General features: G+C 44.5%; 1 protein-coding gene and 1 long non-coding RNA gene across 2 annotated transcripts in view; one reads left to right on the top strand and one right to left on the bottom strand.

Annotated features, from left to right (window-relative positions):
* LOC136421313 (uncharacterized) overlaps positions 1–3,475 on the top strand; it is a 31,998-nt gene extending 28,523 nt beyond the window's left edge. Inside the window, exon 2 of the long non-coding RNA XR_010753426.1 lies at positions 908–3,475. This is a non-coding gene — a long non-coding RNA (uncharacterized lncRNA). The remainder of the gene's footprint in view (positions 1–907) is intronic.
* A 14,687-nt stretch (positions 3,476–18,162) lies between these two features.
* On the bottom strand, positions 18,163–20,760 carry LOC136421304 (POU domain, class 3, transcription factor 4-like). Its single transcript, XM_066408518.1, has one exon. It carries the CDS (start codon positions 20,694–20,696, stop codon positions 19,467–19,469), a length of 1,230 nt encoding a protein of 409 aa, XP_066264615.1. The 5' UTR covers positions 20,697–20,760; the 3' UTR covers positions 18,163–19,466.
* Between the last annotated feature and the right edge of the window lie 5,985 nt (positions 20,761–26,745).

Genomic DNA, 26,745 nt, shown 5'->3' with positions numbered 1-26,745 from the left:
TCGAGTAACAGTGGAGTAACCGATGGCAAAAATATATATTTCGTGCGCAAATTTTGTTCGATTCAAGTATACGGCCTCCGCAATTCGTCAGGTTCAACGTGATTACATCAACGGCAAAGATTAAATCAATACTAGGGCCTAGCGGCACGGTAATTTGCAGTGCACCTGTAGAGAGAACAGTACTATTCTCCAAGCAGAGGCTTCGATCGAGAGGGGTAGTTTTGTCCGGGATTTTTTACGTCCCTCTTCTCTCTTGACAAAACTAAACCTCTCGATCGAAGCCTCTGCTTGGAGAATAAACAGTACATCAATGGTCCGATATGCACGCGCGTTTTTTAGTCGACTTGGAGTCGATTCAGCGGCTCCAAGCCGACTCCAAGTCGACTCAACACGTATGTAAATCGGGTCATAGTACACATGTAGAGAGAACAGTACCACACTATCTAGTAGTACACAATGTAGAGAGAACAGCACCACAAGTTATAGTACACATGTAATGTAGAGAGAACAGTGCCGCAAGGTGCACAGCCCGTAGCCGGGGGGGGGGGGGGGGTCGGGGGGTTCGGAAGAACACTTTCACAGGCTTGAAGGTCCACTTTTTAATGTTCAAGATTTTTTTCAAGGCGGACTTATTTGTATCACCAGCAACGCCACAGAGGCTAGAATCCTAACAAAAAAACTTTGTCTCTGACTTTTCGTCTGAGAGAACAGTACCACAAGATGCAGTACACTTGTAGAGAGAACACAGTCACAAGGTGCATCACACATGTAGAGAGAAAAGTACCACAAGTTGAAGTGCACATGTAGAGAGAACAGTAGCACAGGGTACAGTACACATGTAGAGAGAACAGTACCACAAGGTGCAGTACACATGCACAGTTTATCTTACACTTTATCGCCCTGGCAGATCGCACCGTGGCTGCTACATGGAGCTGTAAGAGGTGACCAGCTGGCGTCACGGCATCCTGTCAACTTCAACATGACCCCGTATCCCACCTGCCACAGCCACCATTTGTCCCTTTTCACGAACGCCATGACTTTTGAGACCCAGCAGTTTTCGAGAAAATACTACCTGTGAATTGACCAATCACAAGATACAAGTCACAAGCTACAAGTCTTCTGATTGGCCATCCCGAGAAACCAGCTTGTGGGCAAACCAATCAGGGGTCCTTTTTCAATATCCTGTAATTCCAGTAACGTTGAATTGTTTGAGTAGGATGTCCTGACAGCGCTAAGGTCATGGTAATTGAAAATATCTGCATTCTCACGATTTCTTTGGCTGTCCTCTCTCTTAATCACTAATGTCATGGAACGCAGAGGATGTATATGTCACAGTAGAGATGGCGATTCAGGACAATCGGCGATTGTCCTAGGACAGACCGTGATCGGCGTCTGTCCTAGGACAGACTACGATCGGGACCTGTCCTAGGACAGTCGCCGATTCTACTAGTACAGATTGCGATCGCAATCTGTCCTAGGACAAACAGCAATTCTACTTGGAGGAATTCTGATTAGATAAAAATGTTTTGGAAAATATAATGAATCATTGCACAACATCTCGATCAGTTTTAGCATACTACCTGAATTCCCGATTACTAAGTATTTTAGGCGAATTAGTTCATATTTTATAATCACAGTCAGACATGTACTGAATAATAAATAACACAACCTTAGGAGAACAATAACAATTGTTAAGTGATCATCAAACAGGTGTCAAAATATCAATCTCAGTTTCAAGATATTACAGTTTCACACCTACTCAGTACATTTCACTAGTCAGACATATACTGAATAATTTCACAACTTTGGAAGAACAATAACATTGAGTGTAGTTGATAATAGATGATTGTAGGTTTGCAGTACTAAATAAAATCATGGTTTATAAAAAAACATTGCTGTTCCCTTTATCTTAGCATCATTTGAGTTTGGATCAGAGTTTGTAAATACTAAATAAAATCATGGTTTACAAAAAAACATTAGTCAGTATGTATGGACCGCAGTTCACCATTGTGCTGGAGACGGCCCGACAAAACTACTGACACGACCAAGGCGCCGTGACAGACACAACCGTAGAAAGTGGCGGGAAAAGGTCATCTCTGCCTCCTAGTTATTGTCACAGTCACCTTCGACCGCTCTTTCCCACATTCGATCAAGCGTTCAGTGAATATTGAGCTAACAGGGGCGTGCGGCTGTGACGAACCACGGTCTTATACATGGCAGAGAGAAAAATGTACCTGTTATTTGTTCACGTAAATCTGTAGTGTCTTTTGCCAGGTTTTTCTTTTAGAAAAAGATGGGGATGAAAACGTGTGATGATATGGAATTTAGTCACTTTTTATGTGATTCAGTATTCAGTGTTGTTCACAAACACGAATTGATTATCATTCTTATTTGTGAGAAATATAATTCTTTTACTTCGCCGATGTACCTCCCTTGTGTTTTGCTGGATAGTTTTGCTGTTATTCTTGATTGGTGACGAATAACATTTTAAAGATCGTTGCCCACTTTCAAAGGGACCCCATACTATCTTCAAATCACGCTAGGCCTGTTTCATAGGGATTGAAAAATCCCCGCCAAATTCACCGCCCTCAATATTTCAAAAGACTATCATTTCATTTGCCGCGATTATAGCTCGGCCCCGGAGGAGGCTTGTCGTACGAGTTGTCGATCGATGCTGATCCCTCCCAAGCCACCTTTTACGGCTCTTTCATTCGCGCCATCTTTTGTTTATCGCTCAGAGATGCATTAGTCATTTTCACGTCCCACACAACCAAAATTGGGATTTGAACTGCACAGTAAACTGCCATTTCGTACTTTGCTTACACCGTTGGCTTGCACGATGTGACTCACAAACTCCGCTGCTGAGTAATGTGGGAACGAGACGTGAGCTGATGCCTGTTCTCGGAGCGAAGGGATAGCTTTCAAAATGAATCATACGGGTTACACCAGTTTGTTACTGAGTCATAAAATCGAAGTCAAATAGATGGACAGCGTAAGACTGTCAAAACAGAAATGTCGTTCACAATTCTCTCCCCTTTATCTCAGCAATTTTCTGCTCACCCTTCTGATTGGTGCAAACGATAGTTGTTTCCACTGGCCATAAGCTACTTTGATAACAGGAGCTATCGTCAAAGTCTTTAATCGTGTGTGCGTGGGATTAGAAAGAAACTAGAGTTCCACAAACACATTATCTTCGCCAAATAATCAAGGCTTATTGTGGAGAGTGATTAATATTTACATGCTTATCACCCCCTGCAAACTTGATCATACACCATACCGTTTGAAAGTTATGATGGGGGGGGGGAGAGAATGAGTCCAGTCTAGATAGGGATAAAAATTATTTGGTGGTACAGGACTAGTATATGTGTATAGTGTGCTGATATATGTTATAACTGGTCATCAAAAAAATTGAAAGTTATAGTTAAATGGTACAGTCAATATATATGAATAGAATAAATTTTTATTCCATATCATACACATTTTGCAAGACATAGTACATGTTACTTTTCCATACGGTACTAGGTAATACCTACATGTAGCAGTGGTGCAGTTTTGGTGCAGTGTACTCTCTGAGCAGAGGAGTGGGTCCGGCTGGTCATTCACATGTTTTAGGTGTTTTGTAAGGCTTTCTATTTTGTTCCCTTTCCGTTATGTCTCAAACCGTGTGTTGGACAAAAATGCCGAAACTGAACACTTTAAAAACCAACGGACCCACACATCTGCTTGAATTGTAGTGAGACTGCCCCATTTGTTTATTTATGTACCCCATCTGTTTATTTATACTTCCAGGCAGGCCTTCTGTTGGCCTGTTTCGGGAACACTGTCACATGCCCCATTATGGAATGTAATGGATTTACAATTATCCTTACTAATTATGCAGATTAGCTCCTGTTTTCTATAATTAGACATCGATTGTGTAAAGCACCATCTGAGCTCTCTACATACAAAACATCACGACAATCTCTTCACCCCTTCTCAAGTAATACGTGTCCGAATGTCAAAACAAAAACACCCACTGCAGTTTCAAACAAGACGCTAGGGGGCCCAAACTTACAGAACTTACTTCTTGTGGCATGAACTATCTACCACACAAATATCATGACCATAGCACTTTCAGAAAATATGCCACTAAATTTTGAAGCTCCGCTGCAGTACCTTAGGTACCCGCTAGAAGGCCCATTATCGAACTTGACCTTCCTTTCCGTAAACCCTACCCATCCACTGAATATCATACAGATCCATCAACAGCTTCTTGAGTTATGTTGTCCACATACAAATACACATCCAAACAAAGCCTGCTGCAGTACCGACGGAAAATGCCAGAACCATTTTTGAACTTGACCTCCGTTTTCACAACATCTACACACCTGCAAAAAATCATGAAGATCCATCAACCTTTCCGTCACTTTTTTTGCCTACATACAAACGCACAAAAATTAAAAGTCCGCTGCAGTACTGTTGAAAAACGCAAGGTAAACCATTTTTGAACTTGACCTTCCTTTGCACAACCCCTACACACCTACCAAAAATCATAAAGATTCATCAAAGGTTTCTTGAGTTATGCTCTTGACATACATACAGACCCACCAAACAGCTGGCTCAACCGAAAACATAATCTACCCCGAGTACTATAGTACTCGGCGAAGATAATAAGCTTTTTGTTGTCACTGGGTACCTAGGCCTAGAAAGAAATGGTCTCTCGCGAATCACTTTTTGTACAGAGCCTCAAGGGGTGACGTCATGCCTACGAAGTAGTAAGCTTTCCTTTCCGCTATTTGAGAGACATGGAGTCTGACAGGTCTTCCCGCGCTGAAAGGGACAGGTGAGAGAGCAACTGACAGGGTTACAGTACGACAATGGACGATGAGAAATGCAGGGTAACACACAAAGAGTAAGTACTTGTTATCGGGTCTACCCACGGTTTCAAGGCCTTACCAACAAGAGCCCAGCTCCCTCTGACCGGCTATTTGAGAGCAAAACGTTGTCAGCTCAAAGCGTTGGAGCTTAGGAGACTAAAACACTGAAACTAGACTGGGTTTTTCCTTGATTGAATGTGACATTTCCTAAGTAGAAGGGTATTCAAAATTCAAAAGGAGGATTGTAAGAGAATGACAACTACAACGTACTTTGTCAGACTGCGCTGTTGCGAAATTAACAGTGACATGCGTACGACTTTTAAACGTTATCTAGTTGTTAAACGGTGCAAAAGTGGAGATCGTCCTAGATCACTGTTACGTCTTCAAATGTCCTAATGAAAGAAAACATGAATTCGTTACACATCTGCTCATACATGCTACGTGTCGATTGGCTGGGATGTCTGGAAGTGCTGATTGGTGGACAAAATGTTGGGTGGCCAAATCCAGTAGTTGCGTTACCGTACCGTACAAATACATAGCCATACTTCCTGAGGATTAAAGTTTGAGGAATATACACATCATCATATTGATAGGTGATATTAGAGCAATAATTCCATCCATTGTGCAAATGTTGTATACAGACCCTAGTTATGTTTGTGCCGACGAAATGGAAAACAAAACATCAGATTAGACGACGTTTATGATAAATCAAGTCAAATTAAAATGTCATGTGTTCAGTCATTCTATCTGCCCGTTCAAAAGTCGTCCATTCACGGCAAACATGCCCCTTCCAGTCCACACAGCAATCATAATAAATACACATTTGCTGCAACATCATGTCATATTGAGCAGCAGATATTTTGCATCCATTTGCAACGTGCTAATGTTCACTTAACCACAGAGAAATGAACGGATCTGCTCCGTGGACACGATTGGCAACAGGAAGACACAGGTCTCCCCAAACAGGGACAGATCAACAACCGAAACACAATCAAATCAAATCAAGCCTGATTAGGGAACGAGGTCAACTACCGTTTGAGAGAATACGGCTTAGTGGTGATAAATAGGTCGGAACCATGCCGTTCTGTTGCACTCGCGCTCTGTTCTGGTGTCTCTGACCGGGGTGCTGAATCGTCCATCTCAAGCCGAGGTCACGTATTGGTTGTTGGCTTTCTCAAAGTCGGAAGTAGCCTGGTTCATTCAAAATGTTACAATAATTAATGTCACAACTTATCTGACACAGTGTTTATCTAGTTTTGAGGGTCTACGTGCGCCACTGTTGTTATGGGTACTAGCTTATGAACTCCTTGGTCTCTTAGCCTCCATATGCTACGGTCACAATTGGAAAAAGGGACCCCGCCGGGTAACGTTAGTTCCCGTGCCGTTTTTGGCACTTTCGGGCGTGACCCCTACGTGGCCCTGTGGAGCACCCTGCTGCTATCGGGCTATTTTTGGGCACGGCGGGGACCCGACAAAAATTTAGTTCTGACTTAAATTCTACCTGGGCCATCATGTATTATAGATTTTCTTGGTGTGCAAATAAATAAACAAACAAACAAACAAGCAGACAAATCACTATTTGTCCCGGTGGACTGCCGGCAACCGAAGGGGTTCCTCTCGGTGTGCTCACGATTAGGTCACGGCGTCTTTTTGTCCGCGGTATGATAAACAATAGGTAAGAACAGGTTCAGGAGGAGGAAAAAGCGTATATAGCTTATACTAGGCCCTCCTCGTCTGCGAAAGTCAGAAGCAGTGCGCATCCGGATATCCTATCCTTGTGAATTTCTTTTGGAGAATTATAAGAGGATGTATAGTTGTACGTCATCCCAAACAATGTTACAGTAAGTCAAATATGGGTATAAAAGGTTGCTGCATATAGTTGTGAAAGTCTTTTGAGGAATGACGTATTCAATTTTCACAATAACACCAATTGTTTTAGCAACTTTTTACTTATAGCAGAGAAAGACTTTCCAGTTTAATTGTTCATTTGTTATTACGAAAACGAAATTATTTTTAACATTTTGGTCTGTTTCTCCTGTCTATTAGGAACATTCTGTGACAACATTTTTTCCTTATTGATATCATAACTTTAATTTTTACAACAACAAAAATAATACAATTTGTCTTTGGAGAATCTGTTAGCAACGTATTTGTTTCAAACCATGTACTTTACACATATCTTGTTTAGCCAGTTGTATCAGAGAAGGTTTTGTGGGAAATGAATATGAAGGTGTCATTGGCAAAGAGAATAGAATATAAAGTATTGTTACGCTACGTTACGAACCAAGTGCACAGAATAAATATTGTGTACTTAGTAAGACCGGGTCAAGTGTGACGTTACAGAAAAGGTGAGCATAACTAAAGCGTGAACTTCGTATATCCTGTTTCTTTTTGAGCTCCAGTGCAATTTTATATACCCCTCCACATATGACGAGTGCCCACCAGGAGCCTGCCTGATGCCCGGCCGTTGTTCGCGGGGCATTCGGCAGGGATCCTACAACTGCCCCACCTGGATGTGATAAGCACGCGGTACCCTGTCGGACCCCACAGGGGTCACTACAAGACACCGTCAGAGCAACTGACGGGTAACGTTACCTACCGGAGGCTGACCAATAAAGGTGACAAGATTTTACAACAAATGTCACCGAGTGCCCGCCAAACATTTTACGGGGGTGGCTGATGGTTACGGGCTGGCAGCAAAAGGTGTATTATTTAGCCCCTAAAAAGGCCGGTTCAGAGCCTGCTATGGAGGCTATTGGTCGCTATTTTCTCTGTATCTTCTTATTTCTCGTGTCACGTCTTGGAACGTTCCAAAAAAAGTGTTTCTTAAGGATTCTTAGATAGACACAATTTCTAATTTTTTTCTGGTCCTGCCTTGGTGAAAGTTTGTGTTGCTTACTGCATATCTTGATTTTTAGGGAATACCATACCCAATTCAATAACATCTAAATTAATACAGAAAACCAATCATTACCACCAGTAACGATTTCTTACAACGACAAAGTTGAAACCAACATATTATAATCAATACGTCTCATTCCAGCATGGACTCAATGAAATTTAGTTTGGAACTGCAAGAATTTTCTGTCTATTTTCTTTTTATGGTGTAGCATTGAATCTTACGGGGAAGAGATCAGAGAAGCAGACTGAAACTAGACCAGGATGAATGCCATGCTAATTTTGGTCAATAAGTGACAAAGTTCATTTCTGCCATATTGGATGGCATTAATATGTTGATGAGGTACGTGTACGCCACAGACCTAGGGCAGACAAAGCGGAAACTTGCCCCACAGTTGTCGTCTGATTCTGACGTCACACCTGCCGATGACTTGTTTTGCTGCGACCATCATGCCGGCTACTGTAGGGAAACAATACCCTCTGTCGTTAACTACAAGGGCTCGGTGGAGGAAGGAAACGGCCTTTGACTTTTACCTAACCACCGAGGAGGGAGGAAACCGGTTCTTTGGCCGAACTATTGTACACCCACGCAGAGCTCTCCCTCAGGGCTTCAACAGCACTGCAAGCGGTAAGACATCATACTTCGTTACCATGGTAATGTGTCAGGTGATGGACAGGTTTACATGACATGGAGTTGCGGCTAAAATGCCGTCACGACCGTGTGTGCGTGCTTCTTCCGCTAACTGTTCAAAACTATAACGTTACGAACGGACGTTGTTGAATAAAATGTGACAAAGTCATTTTTAGTATTATTTTTTTAGTACATGCTCAGTGGCAGTAGAGTCTTCTTTATCTTGGCGAATGTTCGCGAATGTCTAATGGTTTGAGACAGCGTTAAACATTGAGTGGCATATGTAAAATATCGGGTCACAAAGAGTCCGTTTGCCTCAACAAGCTTGACGTAAAAACTTCCGAATAAGACCGTTTCCACGTACAACTTGCCTGGCATTAAATTGGGAAGGTTGTAACATTTCAGAGTCTTTACAAAGTTTTAAGAAAATCAGTACACAGTTGTCCGTCTCCTGGCGGACATGGGTTTCTCTACACTTCGGATCCGTTGCCGCCAAGTCGACCGTCAATAAGCTCAAATTAGACAAGTCATAAAGATAGAAGTAATTGCGATAGCCTCTTTATCGACCGTCTACGGGCCACACGATGAGTAACAGTGTTGCACGACTGGCCAATAGCGACGCTCTGCAGTCACTTTGCTTTTTAAATAAAGTTTAGCGCTCTTGATCAGTACGCCATTTCCGGCGAGTATGTTGTATGACCTTGAAGACCTGTACCAATCAAATCAAACAGATAAGTAAGAAAATACATAAGATAACACCCACAATCCCTGACAGAATACGCGATTCTTTTTTTTTTGTCTTCACAAGTGCCCTTTGTTTAGTTTATAAAAAAAAATTGCCGACACATTGGATGTAACGTTCCTGTATTGTTCAACTTGCGTGAATGACGTACAAAAATTTAGTCCGGTGTCCATTATTCCGAAGATCGTCTGTTTCCACTGACGTGATATATGGACCGTGATGGGACGGTAATAGTACCGAGAGGTCACGCTTTGTTAGACTCCGGTCCGAGTGGATGAAGGATGTCCGGAATAGATTGCGGCCGTTCAGACCGAACTCCCATTGTTCCACTGCCCGTGGCCTGGGTCTTCTACGGTCACCATGGAACTTATTATACGTGTGTGTGTGTGTGTGTGTGTGTGTGTGTGTGTGTGTGTGTGTGTGTGTGTGTGTGTGTGTGTGTGTGTGTGTGTGTGTGTGTGTGTGTGTGTGAGAGAGAGAGAGAGAGAGAGAGAGAGAGAGAGAGAGAGAGAGAGAGAGAGAGAGAGAGAAACAGGCAAGTCGTGTCACTCTCACATATTAGGTTCACTGAAGCTACATAAACCTTTACATTCAATTCTATGGATTAAGATAGTATGACGTATTCACTTTTGAAATTTCTTGCTTACCCTATCTATCAACATACGCACTTGGTATTTAATCCCCTTGTCCTACTTTCTGGCCGTGTATATACTTTCTACGGTAATACGAAACCAGGAACAGCCGCGCACCATAAATGAAGCCCTTTTTTACTTATTTTTTGACACATTAACACCAAATGAAGTAGGCTGCGTCTGCGGACTATAGAGAACGGTAGACAAGAGCGTGCGCCTCTTCGTCCGTCTTAACGAGTCTATGGGCACATCACAACTAAAGCAGGGGTGCAGCTGTGCTCTAAAGGGACGAAATTGCTTCCCCCAATATCGACAGGCCTTTTATTACCCCGTAGGTAAAGTAGCAAATACGTGTGCCCGTGGCTGGCTCCATTAGTCGGGCTTTACGAGACCCGGCCAGCGCGGCCGGTGGGCTTTAATGGCACCACCGGACGGCTGTCACGTCTTCGGGGGGAACATATTTAATACCAGAGCCGGCGTATGAAGTCAGCCTCCCCGATTCTGATGCAGAAGCGGCTTTACCTCCTCTAAATTGGACACACTTTACCCGGAAAAGTAAGGTCTCGCACTTGGACACAAAGTAATACCACCCACACCCCTATTCACCTTTTTTTTTCTCTCTGTGCGCTTTGCAGTTTGATAGCGCGTGGATAGGCGGTTAGAGTCGGGGCAGGATTTAGAAGCGGAACTGTTCACTTCCGAGTCGTACGAGAGACGAAAAGACATACAAGAATACACAAAAAGGACTCGCGCACACCCTTATACACAAACACACTCGCACAATCTGTCAATAAAACACTATTATATAAACACGGACACACATGCACACACACACACATGCACGAACACTTATAAACACACACATGCGCGAACACATACAAACAAACACACACACACAAACACGCACACGCAGGCACAGGCAGACAGACACAAAGTGACAGGCACACACACACACCGTTGGACCTCCAAAACACACCCCAACAGGACATTCTCAATTTTGCTACAAAGTAGTAATCAACCCCACTGGGCGAGATTAGGACAGCCGTGGCGGCCCGGGAGGAGGGTCCGCCGCGCCGGGTGCCCAATTTTCTCGGCACAAGACGACAGGTGGCCCCAGGCTCCAAATTGAGCCCTGCCTCTCCTTGCGCCCAAACTAGAGCTGTCGGTTTGTTGTAATTTTCGACCACTAAAAGCTTTTTGCCTTCACAACTGCCCTTCTCAACATTCCCTCCCGTACCGATTCGAGAGCCCAATTTATTTTTTCGATCCATTGCAAAATCGCCCCTCAGTTGGTTTCCACCAATATATAAACATGGATCACTTCTATCCAAGAAACACACGTATCAGTTCATGGCTTGTGAAGGAAAATCCTTTATGATTGCGACAAAATTCTTCATATTCCTGGTTACTAGGGAGCAGCGGACAGTCGACATGGGCGTATACCGTCTTGCAGGTAATCTATACGACATATATACTTTTATCATCTACTTTTCTCATGTCGCAGCTGACGACAGTTTTATTGACAAAACTCTTTCTCGGTACTTTCTAAATGACGGCAATTTTTATGGAATACTTCAGTCATAACGCCCGGCTTAGAAGACGTACGACATCGTAAGTGCTAAGTAAAATAAAATTGATAACGGAAATAATATGCACATGAAATCGAAGCAGAAAATGTACAAAATCGTGCGGTCACGCTCAAATCCAAAGTTGAACAAAACCGGTGGTCCGTATTTTTTTCTCCAGCGGGCAACGGAAGAAAAAAGCCGCCTGGTTTCTGTTATAAATTCTATATGAAGTATATGTCCTTTGGGGTCAGGGGACACAGGTCTATTTAAAGCCCCGGGAGGGGCCGAGTTAATGAACTCCTTTCCTGAGCCCAATCTTTGTGGAAAGTCACAACTGTACAAATCCGACCGGTAAGAGGGAGGGGGGTAGGAAGAAAGAGCTACACTCTTGTATGATTTTAAGCGGAGGACAAACATATCAAGCCTGTGGCCTAGCGGGCCCGCACGTACAGGGGATTTGGCCCTGCGGCGTCAAAGGCCAACCCTTTCACATTTCCCTGGGAAAATTGACGCTCAGGCAGTATTTGGAGGTCATCGTGATCTATTTCATAATTGTAATTATATTTCGGAGCTCTCATTAATTTTCGATCGTATGAAGAGAGAGAGAGGGGTCAGATTGCTGGAAGCGACATATCGACGAACGGTCAAGACGGGGTAGTTCATTTTTTAAGGAAAGGAGGTGTTTTTACACTCAACCTTTGTTGGAAGCCGGGAACCATCAGAAGGGTGTTGGTGTAGGGATCATCTCATCCCTTTGGCACGATAGAAACCCAGCCTTTTTACAGGCTCGCCGCCGCTCTCATGACCCTGGCGTTTTCGTTTGAACGTAGCCGGCTGTAGATGGGGGCAATATTTTGTAAGTGGACGCCAGCTTGTAAATAGGGTATTAGAGGGGCTAGAACTAATGGACCCTCTAGTACTCCAAGAAAGAGGTTTGTTGTCACCCCTACCTTCCAAGCCAGTGTACCGATAGCGAAGTCAACATTCCGCCGGTAGCTGCAATGAAACGGCGGATCTCTCCCCATCCACTATCACTGACCCTGGGGCAATGACATACCACTGTAATAAAGGCAAGTCTTTGCTGGCACATGCTATAAACTGTTTTGCGGGGATGGCATGCGTGAGATAACGGTTTTTGTCTTGGAGCGAGAAGTGATTAAACCAGCGCTGTTTCCGGTAAGGAGAGTCTTCAAATCGTCCGAGAGCGCGCCTCACTCACAACAAATAGGATAGAATAAAAACGAAGTCGGTTATTTTTCTCCCCTGCGAGGATGAGAAATGGTCACGATTCGGGCTGTGCTGCTGCGTGTCCCCGTAACAGGCTGGCCGAGCACGCCGTTCTAACCCTTGCCTTTGGCATTTGAACCAGTGACCCACAATATTGCTGGCTGACAAATGGATGATTGGAGAAGCCATTAAAATGGCTATACTTGCCTGCGCCCCACAACAGCCGGCGCCAGGCCATTGCCAGCCAAGGCGCGCGCCCAGCACTACGGGTCTACTGGCCCGTTTGCAGCGCCATAAATAACTCCTACCCAGGGCAGGTGGTTGCGTTTTTTCGGGCGCAGGTTGTTTGGTGAAACAGTACACCGTGAATGAGACCCGGTGCGAGGAGTTTGGAGGCCTCTAGCAGGCTTCTCTTTCCCAGCTGCGCCAAGGGCCCACAAAGGGTTTTTTCCTCCCCTTCTTCCCTTTCCCTTCGCTCCTTGCTACAACACTTGAGAAAATTGACAAGCCAGTGAAAGCAAGGCCGACAGAAATGAGATGCAATCAAACGTGAGCTGGCAGCGTGCACTTCTGATGAGGAGGTCGTCACTGAAGGGGAAAGACAAAATTTCCGTCTGAATTGAAGGTCCTCCAGGGAACGCGGGGGAAAACCGCGCGGATTAGGGATCAGGGGCACATGTGCGTGAAAAGGAGCTAATTTTGGGAGGTAGTCAGGGTTTAGTACGCCTGTAACAGCGTTGATGTTTGCCTATCAGCGCAGCCGAGCCCACTGAAGCAGAATAGGCTTTGCAGTTCATAGAAAACAAAAAATACGTGCTCTCTGTTTCCTCTCTCCTCCCTGTGTCACAGCCAGCGACACACAAAAATGTCACCAGAGCTAAAACATGTCAGGATTTAGCTGAGTGCTCTGCAGGTACGTCCACAGTCAGCCCCGTGCCCGGCGGCTATGACTCGCAGCCCCCCACCGCTGTGTCTCAGTGAAACATAAAACCTCCACCACCTCGCTCGGAGCTCGATTTCCGAGTCAAGCCCTATCCCTCGACGACTACCGTTTCATACTAACCGTTTCAATTGTCAGAGTGGAAAAGCTTTTTTTTTATCCCAGCTTCAAAGGGCTGTCCGTGTTGCTATGCCGGCCCTTAGTGGACGAGCCCCCGGGGGAAACTAGTCCTTCTGTCGCCATATTTATTGCAAGAAACTCTCCCTATATACTCTTCTCCTGAAGCGACTCCGCCACTGATTTAATCTCAACAGAATTCTCTCTTTAACACATATTGTATATTTCACTGGCGAGCAATAATACACTGCGTTCATAATCTAGGGAAAGACGAACAAGAACGCGAGTGAAGAGCAAATTTCAGCTGTGATGGTTTCTACCGATCGGAGCCGGTGTTTAGGCAAGCCATACCAACATACTTCCGCTCCCCTGCTCATGGCTATGCTCATCCCTTTGCACACACCTTGAGAATTATTCCCGATAGACAACCTGCTCGTCACACCGCCCAAACATACCGCGTTCGCACTCCTCGCTCTCTTCCCGCGCGCCACGAGATCTCATGCACGCTACGCCGCCACAAACTGTACGCAAAAATCGAGGAATTCCCTTTTTCTATGATTTGCAATTGAAATCAGTAAGCGTTTAGTTTGGCCGCCAAAGGCGAGAGCGTGGCAGCACGCCGCTGTATTAATATTTCATTGCTTTGTATTGATCCCCGCGTAGTGCTACACACGAAGATAATATTGGGCTGTTGCAATAGAAAGGAAAATAGCAACAAGAAGAAAAGTGATCAGCGGTGCTTAAAGGTCCTCTTGTGGGTTGTATATATTGACCACAGCTCACGGGAGAAAATGGGACCTGTTTTCGTGGACAAATCGTGAAGAATGGTGACAAGTCTTCCTATGGGGATAGTCCGGGGTACGCACTGTGTACAGTGCGCTCAAGTTATTACATTGGAGACGCCGGTGTGCGTACAATTACAAAATTTTCAAAGCCAAATGTTGTATCAGATATCAATGTCAGCTTTGCAACATATAGCAACTAAGTTACGTTTCTGTTCACAACTTTTGTAGTTTTTTTCTTCTTTGCTTTGTTTCGTGTTTACGCTACAAAAGCAGCAATCCTGAGGCCGGGGCGACCAGACTGGGGTGGGTTGAAGTTGCCAGATTCCGCCGTGCCTGTAGGCTGTAACGTATAGGTGACAGTACGGCCAGGGTGCAGCCCTACCGGCCCAGTACACAGGTAGTCACCCCGCTGCCCTCCCTCCACACGCATACTTCCTTACTGTAAAACTGACACAAAGGGACTTCTCGCTCACAGACATACCGACAACTACAGTTCCCCTCAGGGTACTTCGATGTCGGCCGTAAGACTTTAGGACAGTCCCTTCAGTATGCAAGCCGTGTATACCGACAACAACATGAGAAGCAACTGAAATGCACAAAACACTGCCATCACCATAAAAATCTTCAAGCAAACTGTACTAAGCACGTTGTGTCGAAAACAAAATTTCTAGAAAACATAATAACGTCGTAACATGCATGGAAAGGGATTGATGATTAGGTTACAAACCCCGAATTTTTCTGGTGTTAGTTCAGGCTAAAATTGTGTCAGAGCGAAGCAATTACCCCCCTTCCATTTTGCCCTGGGCAAGTGTAAAAGTGGGAGAAGCTAGCCACTGAAGACAGGAACATTAATCTTCCTCGATGATAACCTATTATCATGAGTGGCACACATCGCTTCACAGAAACAAAAGAACGACTTCCACCCGGCTGTTTTCGCCATTCTTCGCGATTTGTAGGAAAATGGACAAAGATGGAAAATATCCTGCTGCAACCAAATAAAACATGACAAATTCCATCACAAGTTTGCACCTGATTGGACCAGAAATTGGTTACACGTGTACATGGCTTACGTTTCCTCTACTGTTGAAATACTTCTTGGTCTTTTTATCCTAATCTTGTAGAGAGATATTGTTGTCGAGCCAGCACAGCATTAAGCACACATGTGCAGAGAAGGAGGGATTTAAAGCACTAGGAAGTTCCTTTTGTTGTGTTGATTGGCCAGCGAAGCTATGGGTCCGTTTCTGTAGTAGTAGTGTGTCACAGGATTGGGATCTCTAAGATAAAAGGTACACAATGACAAAAGATCGGATCGGATGAGTTCTGTTAAAATACAGGTTTTATCTACAGATCACCTGTCTCAGCTGCTTAAACTGTCTTACACTCAGGAGTCAGGACCTATCTTAGAAAAAAATATCCACCTTCCCATATCAACCGATTACTGCTTCCTGAAATGAAATGAAATTAAATCAAATAAAAGAACCGATCAGGTCATTTTCCACTTGTTGCTGACCGTTCAAAACTAACAATACAAGAAGTTGGTGTCTGTCTTGGTGATGGTCGGCATTTTAGTTAGTACTTCCCGACCTGTGAAAACAACAACAAAATAGATTTAGTGGTCTCACCCCATCCCTCCTAGAGTGGTTGGTATACTGACAGGACAGATACTAAAAGGTCAGAAAAATCCACCTGGACGTGGAGGTTTGTGTCTCTGTTACAGGTAACCACGGGGTACACGCTGATGAGCCGTAATAATTGGAAGCTATTGATATAATTCTTAGCCTTCCATCGCAGTCGATTTTGCCGTTCATTCTGATTTTAATTAGGGTTCAGGTTTTTGGTCATGTGTTTTTCAACACTTGGCAAAGACATTTGTAAGGAAAAACGAAGTTTCCGGATTTACCCTCCGAAAAACAAAACTGTTTACTGTAACCAGTCAACCATATCTACGAACAATCTGCTACAATTTTTGGACAAAACTGCCCGTATTTTTCAGATTAGAATTCCCATTCTTCGCCATACTCTCACGAGTACGAAAACAACAAAGGCAGAAGACAAGAACATTTCGACTGTAAATGTTGTGGGAATGTGAAGAACACATATCAGGGCTCGAAATACTGGGTGCATGTGTACCTGTGTGCACCCAAAATTAGAGCTGTGCACCTAAATTTTGACTTTGGGTGCACTGGTGCACCTAGATAATTGTGTAGGCTATATGGTAAAGGTACTATTGTGCACTACTACTAGTATATAGGATATTCTTGAAATGTAAGTATCAGAGAAAGCAATATAACCTTTACTTGTACTTTATTTGATGTATTACTTGTTTGAAATTTTGAAGTTAGCTATAGAATTACAGGCAGTAGCATTAAACTTTGTAATTATGTTTTGCTGACATTCAACTTTATTCTACGTGGTGCACCCAAAATTCTTTGCACCTGATTTTTGCGGTTGGGACCGTTTCCAAAAATGAATTTCGAGCCCTGCATATGTAGCATGAAAAAGGAATCACTACTACTAGTACTAGGGTGTCCTGGTGTTTTTTGTGGAAATTCCACATGTTGTGCCGCCTACAAGCGATGATGTCAGAAAACGTGACAGCATTGTAGTGGCGTAGGAAACCGGACAAAAGTGTAACTGTAAAAGAATAGTACGATAGTAAATGGTTAATACACATGTTAGACAGAAAATACGAAGAATGAACGGCAGACACGTTTGTTGACACGGATATCAGGGGTGACACTTCGTGTCGAGCAGCATGCTAGCAGTAATGTTGCCTTAGGCTGTGCAAAAACAAAAGAGACAAGGGCAGGGGGAAAAGGTTATGAAGCATATAGGCGAAACTGACTCCCCCACCCCTTCAACAAAATGACACTTGTGTATTGTAACACATGAAGGGAAGCTATAAAGTGTGAACTACTGTACTAATCTTTTGTAAGTGAGCTACTAATATATTTTTCAGTAAAAAGAGCAGCCGATACGTTCTGAACAAAGGAGCCTTCACCAGAACGATTGAATAGTTTCCAAGAGGACAACAATGTAGTTATTTCCGGTAACTGATGAACGAGGCAACAAAAAAACTTTGTACGAAACACGACAGCAGAAAACTGTTTATGGAACTTTTGCGACATTTTTTCACAAGAAACAAAAACACGAATTACCGGATAGGACAGAGAGGATTGTTCACTGGTAGGGTCTTGTGACAAAGGATCCAGTTTAGAACCCGTGGTTCCTACTGTCTCCGCGTGTACAAGACAGGCAAGGGGCACAAAAAGACCACTGCTGTGCCCAGCAACAATTGAAACCAGGGACTCCAACCGAATTATTCAACCTGGGTATTTTTGAATTGCAAAACAACCCTGAGATCTGTTTTGCAGCGAACACGATTCTCAGCAATGTAGGGAGGTAGGTTTGGTGCAAGTTACTAGCGTATGTATCTGGAGTAGGGGGTTCTAGATATCCCACACACATGCACGTCTGATCCTGAGATTTAAAGAACAGTTTTCAGAACGGCAAGGGCATCATTCATTCATTGTTTCGGCTGCATTTGCTAAGCGCGACCTTACGCGATCAAGCCGCAAACCAAAATTATGACGAGGGAACTCCGCACCATGCACCGCGAGAATAAGAGCTTAAGACAAGACCTTTATGGATATATAGCTAGACTTAAACGCACACTAGATAGGAAAGAGACGTCAGACCTCAGACAAGTGAAGAAGAGAGGTCAATGTCCCGATAATAGAAACAAACATTACTGAAGCCATGCCACTTCTTCTCGTCCAAAACGTATTTATTATTTCTCGCTCACTGATTTTTTGCTCATATTCCACTGAACAAACACTAAAATCTTGTTAAACGGCTACCTACAAGAGGTCTTCTCCTTTTCCAGTTAAATCACATAAAATTACATTCGATTTTTTTTCTCTTTCACTTGCTTTTCATTTCGAAGTTGTTAATAGAAAATATACCAGTATTTGAGTCATACGTGGAAGCAACAATGGATAAAATAATGTTCTCGCGTAGTATGGAACACGAAATAAGTTAACCGTTCCTCATACACTGTTCCTTAATTACATATATATATATTGATATCTTCCACAGAAGGTTCCGGTTCATTTTTACAGCAACAAAGGTAAAATCCTTCGAATATTATATAAATGTCTCCGTGAAAAATCTAATCAACAAACGTAAGATCCTATCCTGTACACAATAATCATAAAAAGACTCTCGTACTTTTTCTTCATATCTCGCAATACAAAATAGAAACCAAAGAAGTAATATTTACATCTGGAAGTTAGGGAAATATTCCCCCATTTGAAAGATAAACACAACATATACAACTTAGTAGCAAATGTCAAAAAGTATAACTAATACCTTTCAATTAACAACAGCTAAGCTGAATTCTGAAGTTGTAGGAAACTGAATGTTATATTTTGAGGGTTGAATGCACCTTTGCTCTCGGGAGCGAAACAACCCCTCAACAATACATTGGATAAACATGAAAATGACCGAAACTCACGTACAGCATTTTAGAAACGATACCTGAATATTACTTTGGCAAAGCCGGCGTTAAACACACGAAATTCTACATATATACCCTAGCTACTCACTTTTTGTAATGACATAAAATACACATTTTGACAGTTCCAAATACACATTCGCCATGTCATATACAAAACAGCACGCACCTCAGACGAGGGGGGGTATGAATATACAACACGTGTAGTGGTGGACTCGACTTCTGAGCAAATGACATCCATTGAAAACTTGTGTTGCTCCTCGAAAAAATCTCACAAAGAATATACCTTCCTTATATCACAGTGGCATTGAAAATAACACGCGTGGCTCTTGAGACAAACAAAAATGGAAGTCAACGAATCTTGAGTCGGAATGAGAGAAGCGACGGTCCGTGCTAGGGTGGGTGATAACGTCCGTCAGAGGACAAGGACGGTCCAATATACAAATACAACAGAACGTAATACTCATCTGTTCAATAGATGATCAGTACATGGCATTTGGGAAGGGGGTTCCCACCCATCCGTGGCGTATTGTCGTTGTTTTGGCCCCTGGTAGTCACTGTTGTGCAAGACTGGCTGCTATATTTTGTGCGGCCAGGCCCGCTGACTGCATGATGCCCTCGGCGCTGGGAGGCCGAAGCGCCGAGGCACGGTCCACTTCACTGCTGACGGTGGTGGGCACGCTTCCGGGTGGGCCGGGAGGGCCGTTCAATGCCGGCGGCGTCATTCGCTTCTCCTTCTGCCTCCGATTGCAGAACCAGACCCTGACAACCTCCTTCTCGAGCTGAAGACTGTCGGCGAGTTGAGCGATCTCCTGCGCTGATGGTTTGGGTTGTTTCAGGAAGTGCGATTCCAGGGCCCCCTTCACAGTCACCTCAATGCTGGTGCGTTTCTTACGCTTTCGGCCCTGTGCCGCGATTTTGTCTATGCTCGAGGGAGACCCAGATGACGAGTCTGCCTCCTCTAGCCACTTCTGAAGCAAAGGTTTCAGCTTGCACATGTTCTTGAAGCTCAGTTGTAGGGCTTCGAAACGGCAGATGGTGGTTTGGCTGAACACGTTGCCGTACAGAGTCCCCAACGCGAGCCCCACATCGGCCTGCGTGAAGCCCAGCTTGATTCTACGTTGTTTGAACTGCTTGGCGAACTGCTCGAGATCATCTGACGTTGGCGTGTCGTCGTCGCTGTTATCGTGGTGTTGAGGGATGGGAGAGTCCTGGGGAACGTGGTCCTGCAGCACAGGGTGCATCTGCTGGCCCGGCGACACCATGCCATTGACAGAGTAGCCGGAAAGGTTGTGCGCGTGACTACTAAGCAGGGGCGAAGACCCGTTGCTTGTCATCTGTATGTGCGCTGAAGTTACGGGCGTGTTCCACACGATCTGCGGGTGCTGCTGCTGTTGTTGTTGTTGCTGCTGCTGCTGCTGCTGGGCCTGTTGTTGCTGCTGCTGCTGCGGCCTGTGATGCAGTATGGCCCCGTGTAAGTCTTCCCTCCCCTGCTTGATGTCTGCCGTCGTGAAAACTCCGATTCCGGCGGCGGCGGCCAGGCTGCTTGGCCACGGCGAGCCTTCCGTGTGCGGTAGGACCCATTGGTGTGCTTGCGAGAGGGGGTGCCCATTGCTGACGGCTTGCTGCTGCCCGAGGTAATCGGTTGGTAGCTTCTGTATGTCCCTGTAGCTGGTCTGAGAGACGCTGGGAACCTGCATATTGTCGTCCTGTGTGGTGACGATCGGCGCAGCAGTACTGCTCACTATGTAGGGACTAGACGGTAGTGATGTTGTTGTAGCCATCGCGTAAGGTCGTCTGATCTGACTTGCAAAACTAGCGCTCTGTGAAAACTAAACTCCACTTTAGTTTGCCGCCAGACACATCATGGCGATGAGGGATGGGGCAGAACCTAGCGCGCCCATTGGCCACCCTCCACGTGATTGACGGGCAATTATGCGTCAATTTATTTTGTATCATCTTACTGCTTCTTTCTGATTGGTCCGTCCTTGATTGAAAATGCTGTTGTCCTTAGAGACTCGCTGGAGCGTATAATATGCAAATGTCAATTATTTTATGTACCAAAGAGCCCTCATTGTTCGTTGTAAAAACTCAGTTCACTGAGACGAAATCGGCCGATGGGAAATTTTCTTTTACTTTGCCTACTTGTTACAGCTAGTCCATAGCGCACACAAAATAGCACAATACCAGATGTCAAGCCGCGCGCACACCGGGCTTGGTTGGGGGAAGTGCGGGGACGGGCGTACGTATTTTGTGTCCTGAATCCTGATTGATACTGATAGGAACTGGAGCAAAAGTATAGACTTTCCACTTTCCTTGTGTGCCCTCTGTGTTCTTGTATGGTGCTCTTCCGCCTCCGCGCGCGCTGAAGAGTCAGAAAATGTGGCATAGGGAGAGTCCTATACAGAGAGAAACCCGTGGACTTATGTTGTGAAAGTATGTTGTTCTGAAGTAAGGTTTCTGGTGCATCGGGGAGATTCCGAGAGTCGTGTTCTTAGGTCGGGGAGTGACTATAGTTCTAGGTCAACAGGACACGTCCGCGCACCCTTTCATGACTCTTTCATAAGTTGTCATCTGAAGCATAGCCTTACATGTCTTACATGTTACTGCCACAAGGTCACCGCCGAGTCAGTGTGCTTCCGTTCTTTTCACAGCCTGACTGTAGTACCATCCTTCGTAGTGACGCTGGCTCAATGCTTTTCGCTATCCGTGGTTAGCAAGCTATTCTTTTCAGGGAGTAACTGGGGAAAAGTCTACACTTCGCTCACACTCACAGAGTAAGTAGAAGCTGGCGAAACATATAAAAAGTCACATTGGTGTTTTCAGCATGATGTTAAAGGTTTAGTCAGTATTGTTGTTTTACGTTTACTTTGGTTACGCTGATATCGACTTGCGCTGAGGCTAAGCCTTGGCGAGGAAAAAGTGAAATTGACATCTTGTGAGACACTAATGGCCTGGCTAAGTGTTCCCCTCGGGACCAGGCCACCACGCCCACACGTGCCGGCCTGATCCACACTTCAGTTCCCAAAGGACCATCCATTCCATACAAAGGACTCCAATGAACGGATCAGTGGCAAACATAAACAAACAAACAACAACAACAGAAACCGCGCTATGTAAACATCGGCGACGACATGCTCTTTCCTCAGAAGGGGTGATCATGTTTCAATGTGTCGTCCGCAAACTGAACAGTAGCACGGGCTCGTCTGCCACAGTATACACCTATGTACACACGACACCGACCCTAAAGTCAGTGTTAGGAGTCCCCTTTGTAACACAATATCATTTCCGCACCGTAGAAGCACAGAAATGTTCCCACGGCTTTAAGTGTATCCAAAGCTGTTAGTGTTATGTGGCCGTTCGCTGCTATTAGTTCGCTGCTCTTGAAACCTACGTGTGTATGTGTTCGGGGGGGGGGGGGGGCGGGTTGAACGCGCTGCGTGACCAAAACGCAACCTCACTTCCTTTGTTTAGCCAAGGAGGTGCTTCTGCTCGTAAACTTTCTTTGCGCCAGGAAATAAAACACACACCCAATTACCAATATGTGGCTGTTACTTCGGCTGACAAATTTTGTCTCCCCTACTATGCACACATGTGATGGTGAAGACGAACAAAGAAATAAAACATATTTTTCTTTCTTTGTCTTGTCCGCAAGTGCAGACGGTGTGATGTATGCTGTCATCCGATAGTGGATGAGGTGTGTTCGCCGTGACGCATTTGATTCCGTCTATGTGTCTTTTACTTAGTTTGTTAATTTGTTGGTATCTATAGCTAGTTTTTAGATCAATATGACAAGTTGCGTCTACGTACGAACTAATAGCTACCTGATTGATTCTTTTTTCATCGCTGTTAAAAGATTATTTTGGATTCGGCCAAAAAATGAGTTCTCGCCTCTTTCTAGCGGGAATGTACGCGTCGTTGCTGTCCGCTCCTCACCTCACCACGCACACAGCCCATATGTGATCAGAACGGTGCCCCGGAAGTGAATTGCTCATTTCAAGCGCGGGTCACGAGGGGGGTTTGGGAAGACCGATCACATTTCACAACAACGCGAGGCGCGCCACGCACGTTTCCTCTACGTAGTTTTTTCTCTCTCTCTCTCAGCCGGGGATCCTGGTCGCTACGTGCGCGCACGTCCAGACATTTAGACGGCCCCTCCATAAAAACGTGAGAGCTAACGGCGAAGAATGGCTTTCTGCCTTCCCATTTATAGGGAGATCAGCGGGCCGTTAGACGCTCACATCCTGATTATTAACTGGAATTAGCGGATCGCAGTCTGGCGCTGCGCCTCTACAAAAAGATTTCATGGCCACAGTAACCTTTAATTCCGACCAATGCTCCTTTCGCTCTACTCCTGAAGTACAACCCTCTTGGGGCCTCCTTCAAACAGGAAGCTGGGAGAGATTTTCACACAGTGACTTCCTTTCCTTCAACCCGCGGGCCAAGAAGTGCCGAGAATGATTATAGAGAGATTCCGGCTCAATACATCACCACCAGTCGGCAATTTCGCATCGGAGCCTTTTGTCTTCGGGTGCCTCACCCATCACCCGACGACATTTGCCCAAAGCAAACAAGATTTTCAGTCGCTCGCCAAGCATTTACATCCATCAAGACAATACGACAGGCGGGGGGGGGGGGTCTCAGGGCACGTCGGCTTTGAAATAAGCTGGGTTCCCTCTGAGAAAGTACATGTTTAAGGGGGTCGGGTTCGCACGCAGGATCATTTAGCGTAAGTGTATCTCACCTTCACATCCCTGTCACTTGTTGTAATCTTGAACAAAACCCACCCTTCAAATTCCTGTTCGCGGTCACAAACAGGTAGATGAGTGCTGTGGGGTTGTTGTTTTTTCCTTCATTCTCTGAAAGAATACGTCACACGTTGAGCTGGATGAGGGATTAATCAGATCATCGTTCGTGCGGAGAAGCTTCAAAATACAAGACGCAAGACTTTCAGTGAATAAATGATATCGATAAAGTTACTCTCCAAGCAGAGGAGGCGTTTTTTTCGGCCTTTATACTTTGTCATTTTTTGTGTGTCGCCAACCAAAAAATGACAAAGTGGAAAACCCGCCAAAAACGCCTAAAAACACGTCAAAAACCAGCCGGAACCCCTCCTCTGCTTGGGGAGTACGGTAAAGTTGTTAAAGATGAATCTCTAGCACTGTATTTGTCTCGAGGTCATTTTTTTTTAAATTCAGATTCATGTACATTGCATTTTCCTATTGCTGCGTACATTTTCACCATTGGATTTTCTAAATATTCTTTTCAGGAGAAACCTGACAATTCTTACCTCTACCGAGATGCCTTTATGGTACATTGTTTTCAGACACTGAATGAAATGGACCCGCCTGTACGTTGTCGGTTTCAAAAATACGCGCGTGACATTTACGATGACATATGTCCGTCATTAGGAGCCCCGCTGGGACACACTTATAAATTTGTGTACGGGGGATTGTACCTATGGCCCAGAGCGATCCCTAAAGGAAAACCGCTTCTAGTGAAAACCACATGGGTTCTATTTGTTCTGGTTCTGCTGTGCTTCCCTGGCCTGGGTGCCATCCGCGATCCGATTTCGGCCGGGGCTCCTACACTCGAATGTTTAGACGATAGAAATTCCTCCAATGATTGTAAGAACCCATTTTAAACCCATACTATACACTCTTGTTTTAGGTAGATTAGCCTACTCTCCAGAGGAAGGGTTCCGGCTGGTTCTGACGTGTTTTTAGGCGTTTTTGTTGGGCTTTCTACCAACCCACAAAAAAATGGCAAAGTAGAAAGCCCGACAAAAACACCTTAAAACATGTCAAAAACCAGCCGTAAGATTAGCCCTTAGATATATATAGAACTGTAGTTATGTACCAACCATACTTTGTACCTTGTGTAATTGTTGCGGAATAAAGTTATTTTATATCATATTATACTAGTAACTGTTGCGCGAAGAAGTCAAGCATGTACGTACCCCTCCCCCATCTGCACGCGCAGACAGCATTCACTTTCTAAATTCATTTCCGCCTACTGGGAATAAACAACCGTCCCGGCGGACGTCTGCTCTCCCCACCAGCTGTCACGTCGTTATAGCTTCATCCCACTTGACTCATCACGCCTTCACGTAAACAAACAACAAACAATCAACACTGACACATGGGGTACTTCGCGCCTTGGCGGTAAGTGGCTCGACTCACTTCACCCCCCTGTGGTGATAGTCCAGTAGACTAGCAGGCAGGTGCAGACACCTGTTATAGTACCAGTGGCCATCCCTTCTCTACATAAATGATATCAACAACGTTAACAACACTTATGTTTTGATTATTATAACGTTGGGTAACATAAATTTTTCCGATAATGGTTGACTGAAATCAATCTAGCAGAACAATAAACCGTCCTTTTTTTCTACTATTCTGTCAGTATCATGTACTATCTTTGCACTAATCATATATATGGTAGATTTTGTCTCTAGTCGTGCTGACACCATAATATTTCAACTTGAAACTACCGTCCGCCGCACGCACAATGACGGTGCTGTCGGACAGGGGTGAACATTAATTCGGGAGAGAAGATTCGTCTTGAATATCTTACCGCTAATTACATTTTATACAGCAGCTATTCGTTCCATCCTTGGCATGAGGAGAGTGCTATGGATATAGACGTGTCCAAGTAAAAAAAAAAACACGAAAAAACGGCCGTACCGCACACATCAGGCGTCTGGGAACAACCCGTGTGTTGAGTCGGTAGAACGTCACTCAAAGTTCACCCCCACCGTCATGGAAATTTGTACATTATTCATCGGGGCTTAAGCTGGGTGCCGTAGAAATGGTGATACTACTATGTCCATGTGTTTCTGCTTGTGCTAAGAGCAAACTTTGAGGAAAATATCGCCATCAGTCCACTATCACACACAACATTTAGACAAAAAAGTGTTCCTCGCAAACGTTTGTCGTCTGCCGAATAGCAGGATTCTGGGTAACGAATATGGCGGTGGGAAACTTCACCGTAGTGCCGTAGCCATTGGTTGTAGCAACAAAGAGGCGTTTTGATGATTAATCACACTTAGAGTCCAGTTGTAGGTTAGCAAAAGAGATTCTACTAAGTTGTATTGTAAATAATTGTGTTGAGCAGGAAGCGGATGTGACATGTTGTCTTATAAACCAGCGAACATCTATGTGGTATAATTCTCCCACGAAGCCCTCAGACTGTGACAATAAGGGACGGAGAGTTTTTGACGTAGCCAACTTCTAATGCATGGTTATCGAAGCTTTTCAGACAGTGTTCTGAATACGTTAGTCTGTCAAGTTTGCATTTCTAGCGGTATTACTGATGTTTCATCTAGCACATATCCCTAAATACCCCGTTTTCGAAAAATCCCGAATTTAAGTACCCCGCGAATTTATGTTACCCAACGTTAATATCTTCGTTTCCTCTTCGGTTCCTCATGTCTTCTCTCACACCGACTGCTGTAGATATCTATCATCACCGTCATACAGCCTTGTACAGCTAACGAGTTGTTATCGCCGACAAATTACTCGGCGTTCTGCTATAGATCTTCGTTAAACCTAATCACTTTAACCTACGACTTACATTCCGTCCACTTTTAGAAGCGTTTCGCTGTTTGTGTTCATAACTTTGCAGCCTTAGTACGTTTTAGACCGTTCATTTTCATGAAATGAGGAATGTTGCCAAAAACGTTCGGTGTCGAGAATGTTTTTCAATATTAGAAATGCCTTGAATTTAATATTTCCCGAAAAAAGACATTTTCTAGTTTTATACTCTTGCAGATAATTTCTGTACCGCATTCGAATTAGAATCGTATATCACTCAAAGGTAGATATAAATATG

The sequence above is a fragment of the Branchiostoma lanceolatum genome, chromosome 1 (genome assembly GCF_035083965.1).
Source record: "Branchiostoma lanceolatum isolate klBraLanc5 chromosome 1, klBraLanc5.hap2, whole genome shotgun sequence".
NCBI lineage: Eukaryota > Metazoa > Chordata > Leptocardii > Amphioxiformes > Branchiostomatidae > Branchiostoma > Branchiostoma lanceolatum.
The sequence above is the reverse complement of the archived record's forward strand: the minus strand, read 5'-3'. Positions and strand labels throughout refer to the sequence as shown.

Bases quoted from the DNA above. Each gene is read 5' to 3' on its own strand.
- LOC136421304 (XM_066408518.1), bottom strand. From the start codon at position 20,696: ATGGCTACAACAACATCACTACCGTCTAGTCCCTACATAGTGAGCAGT.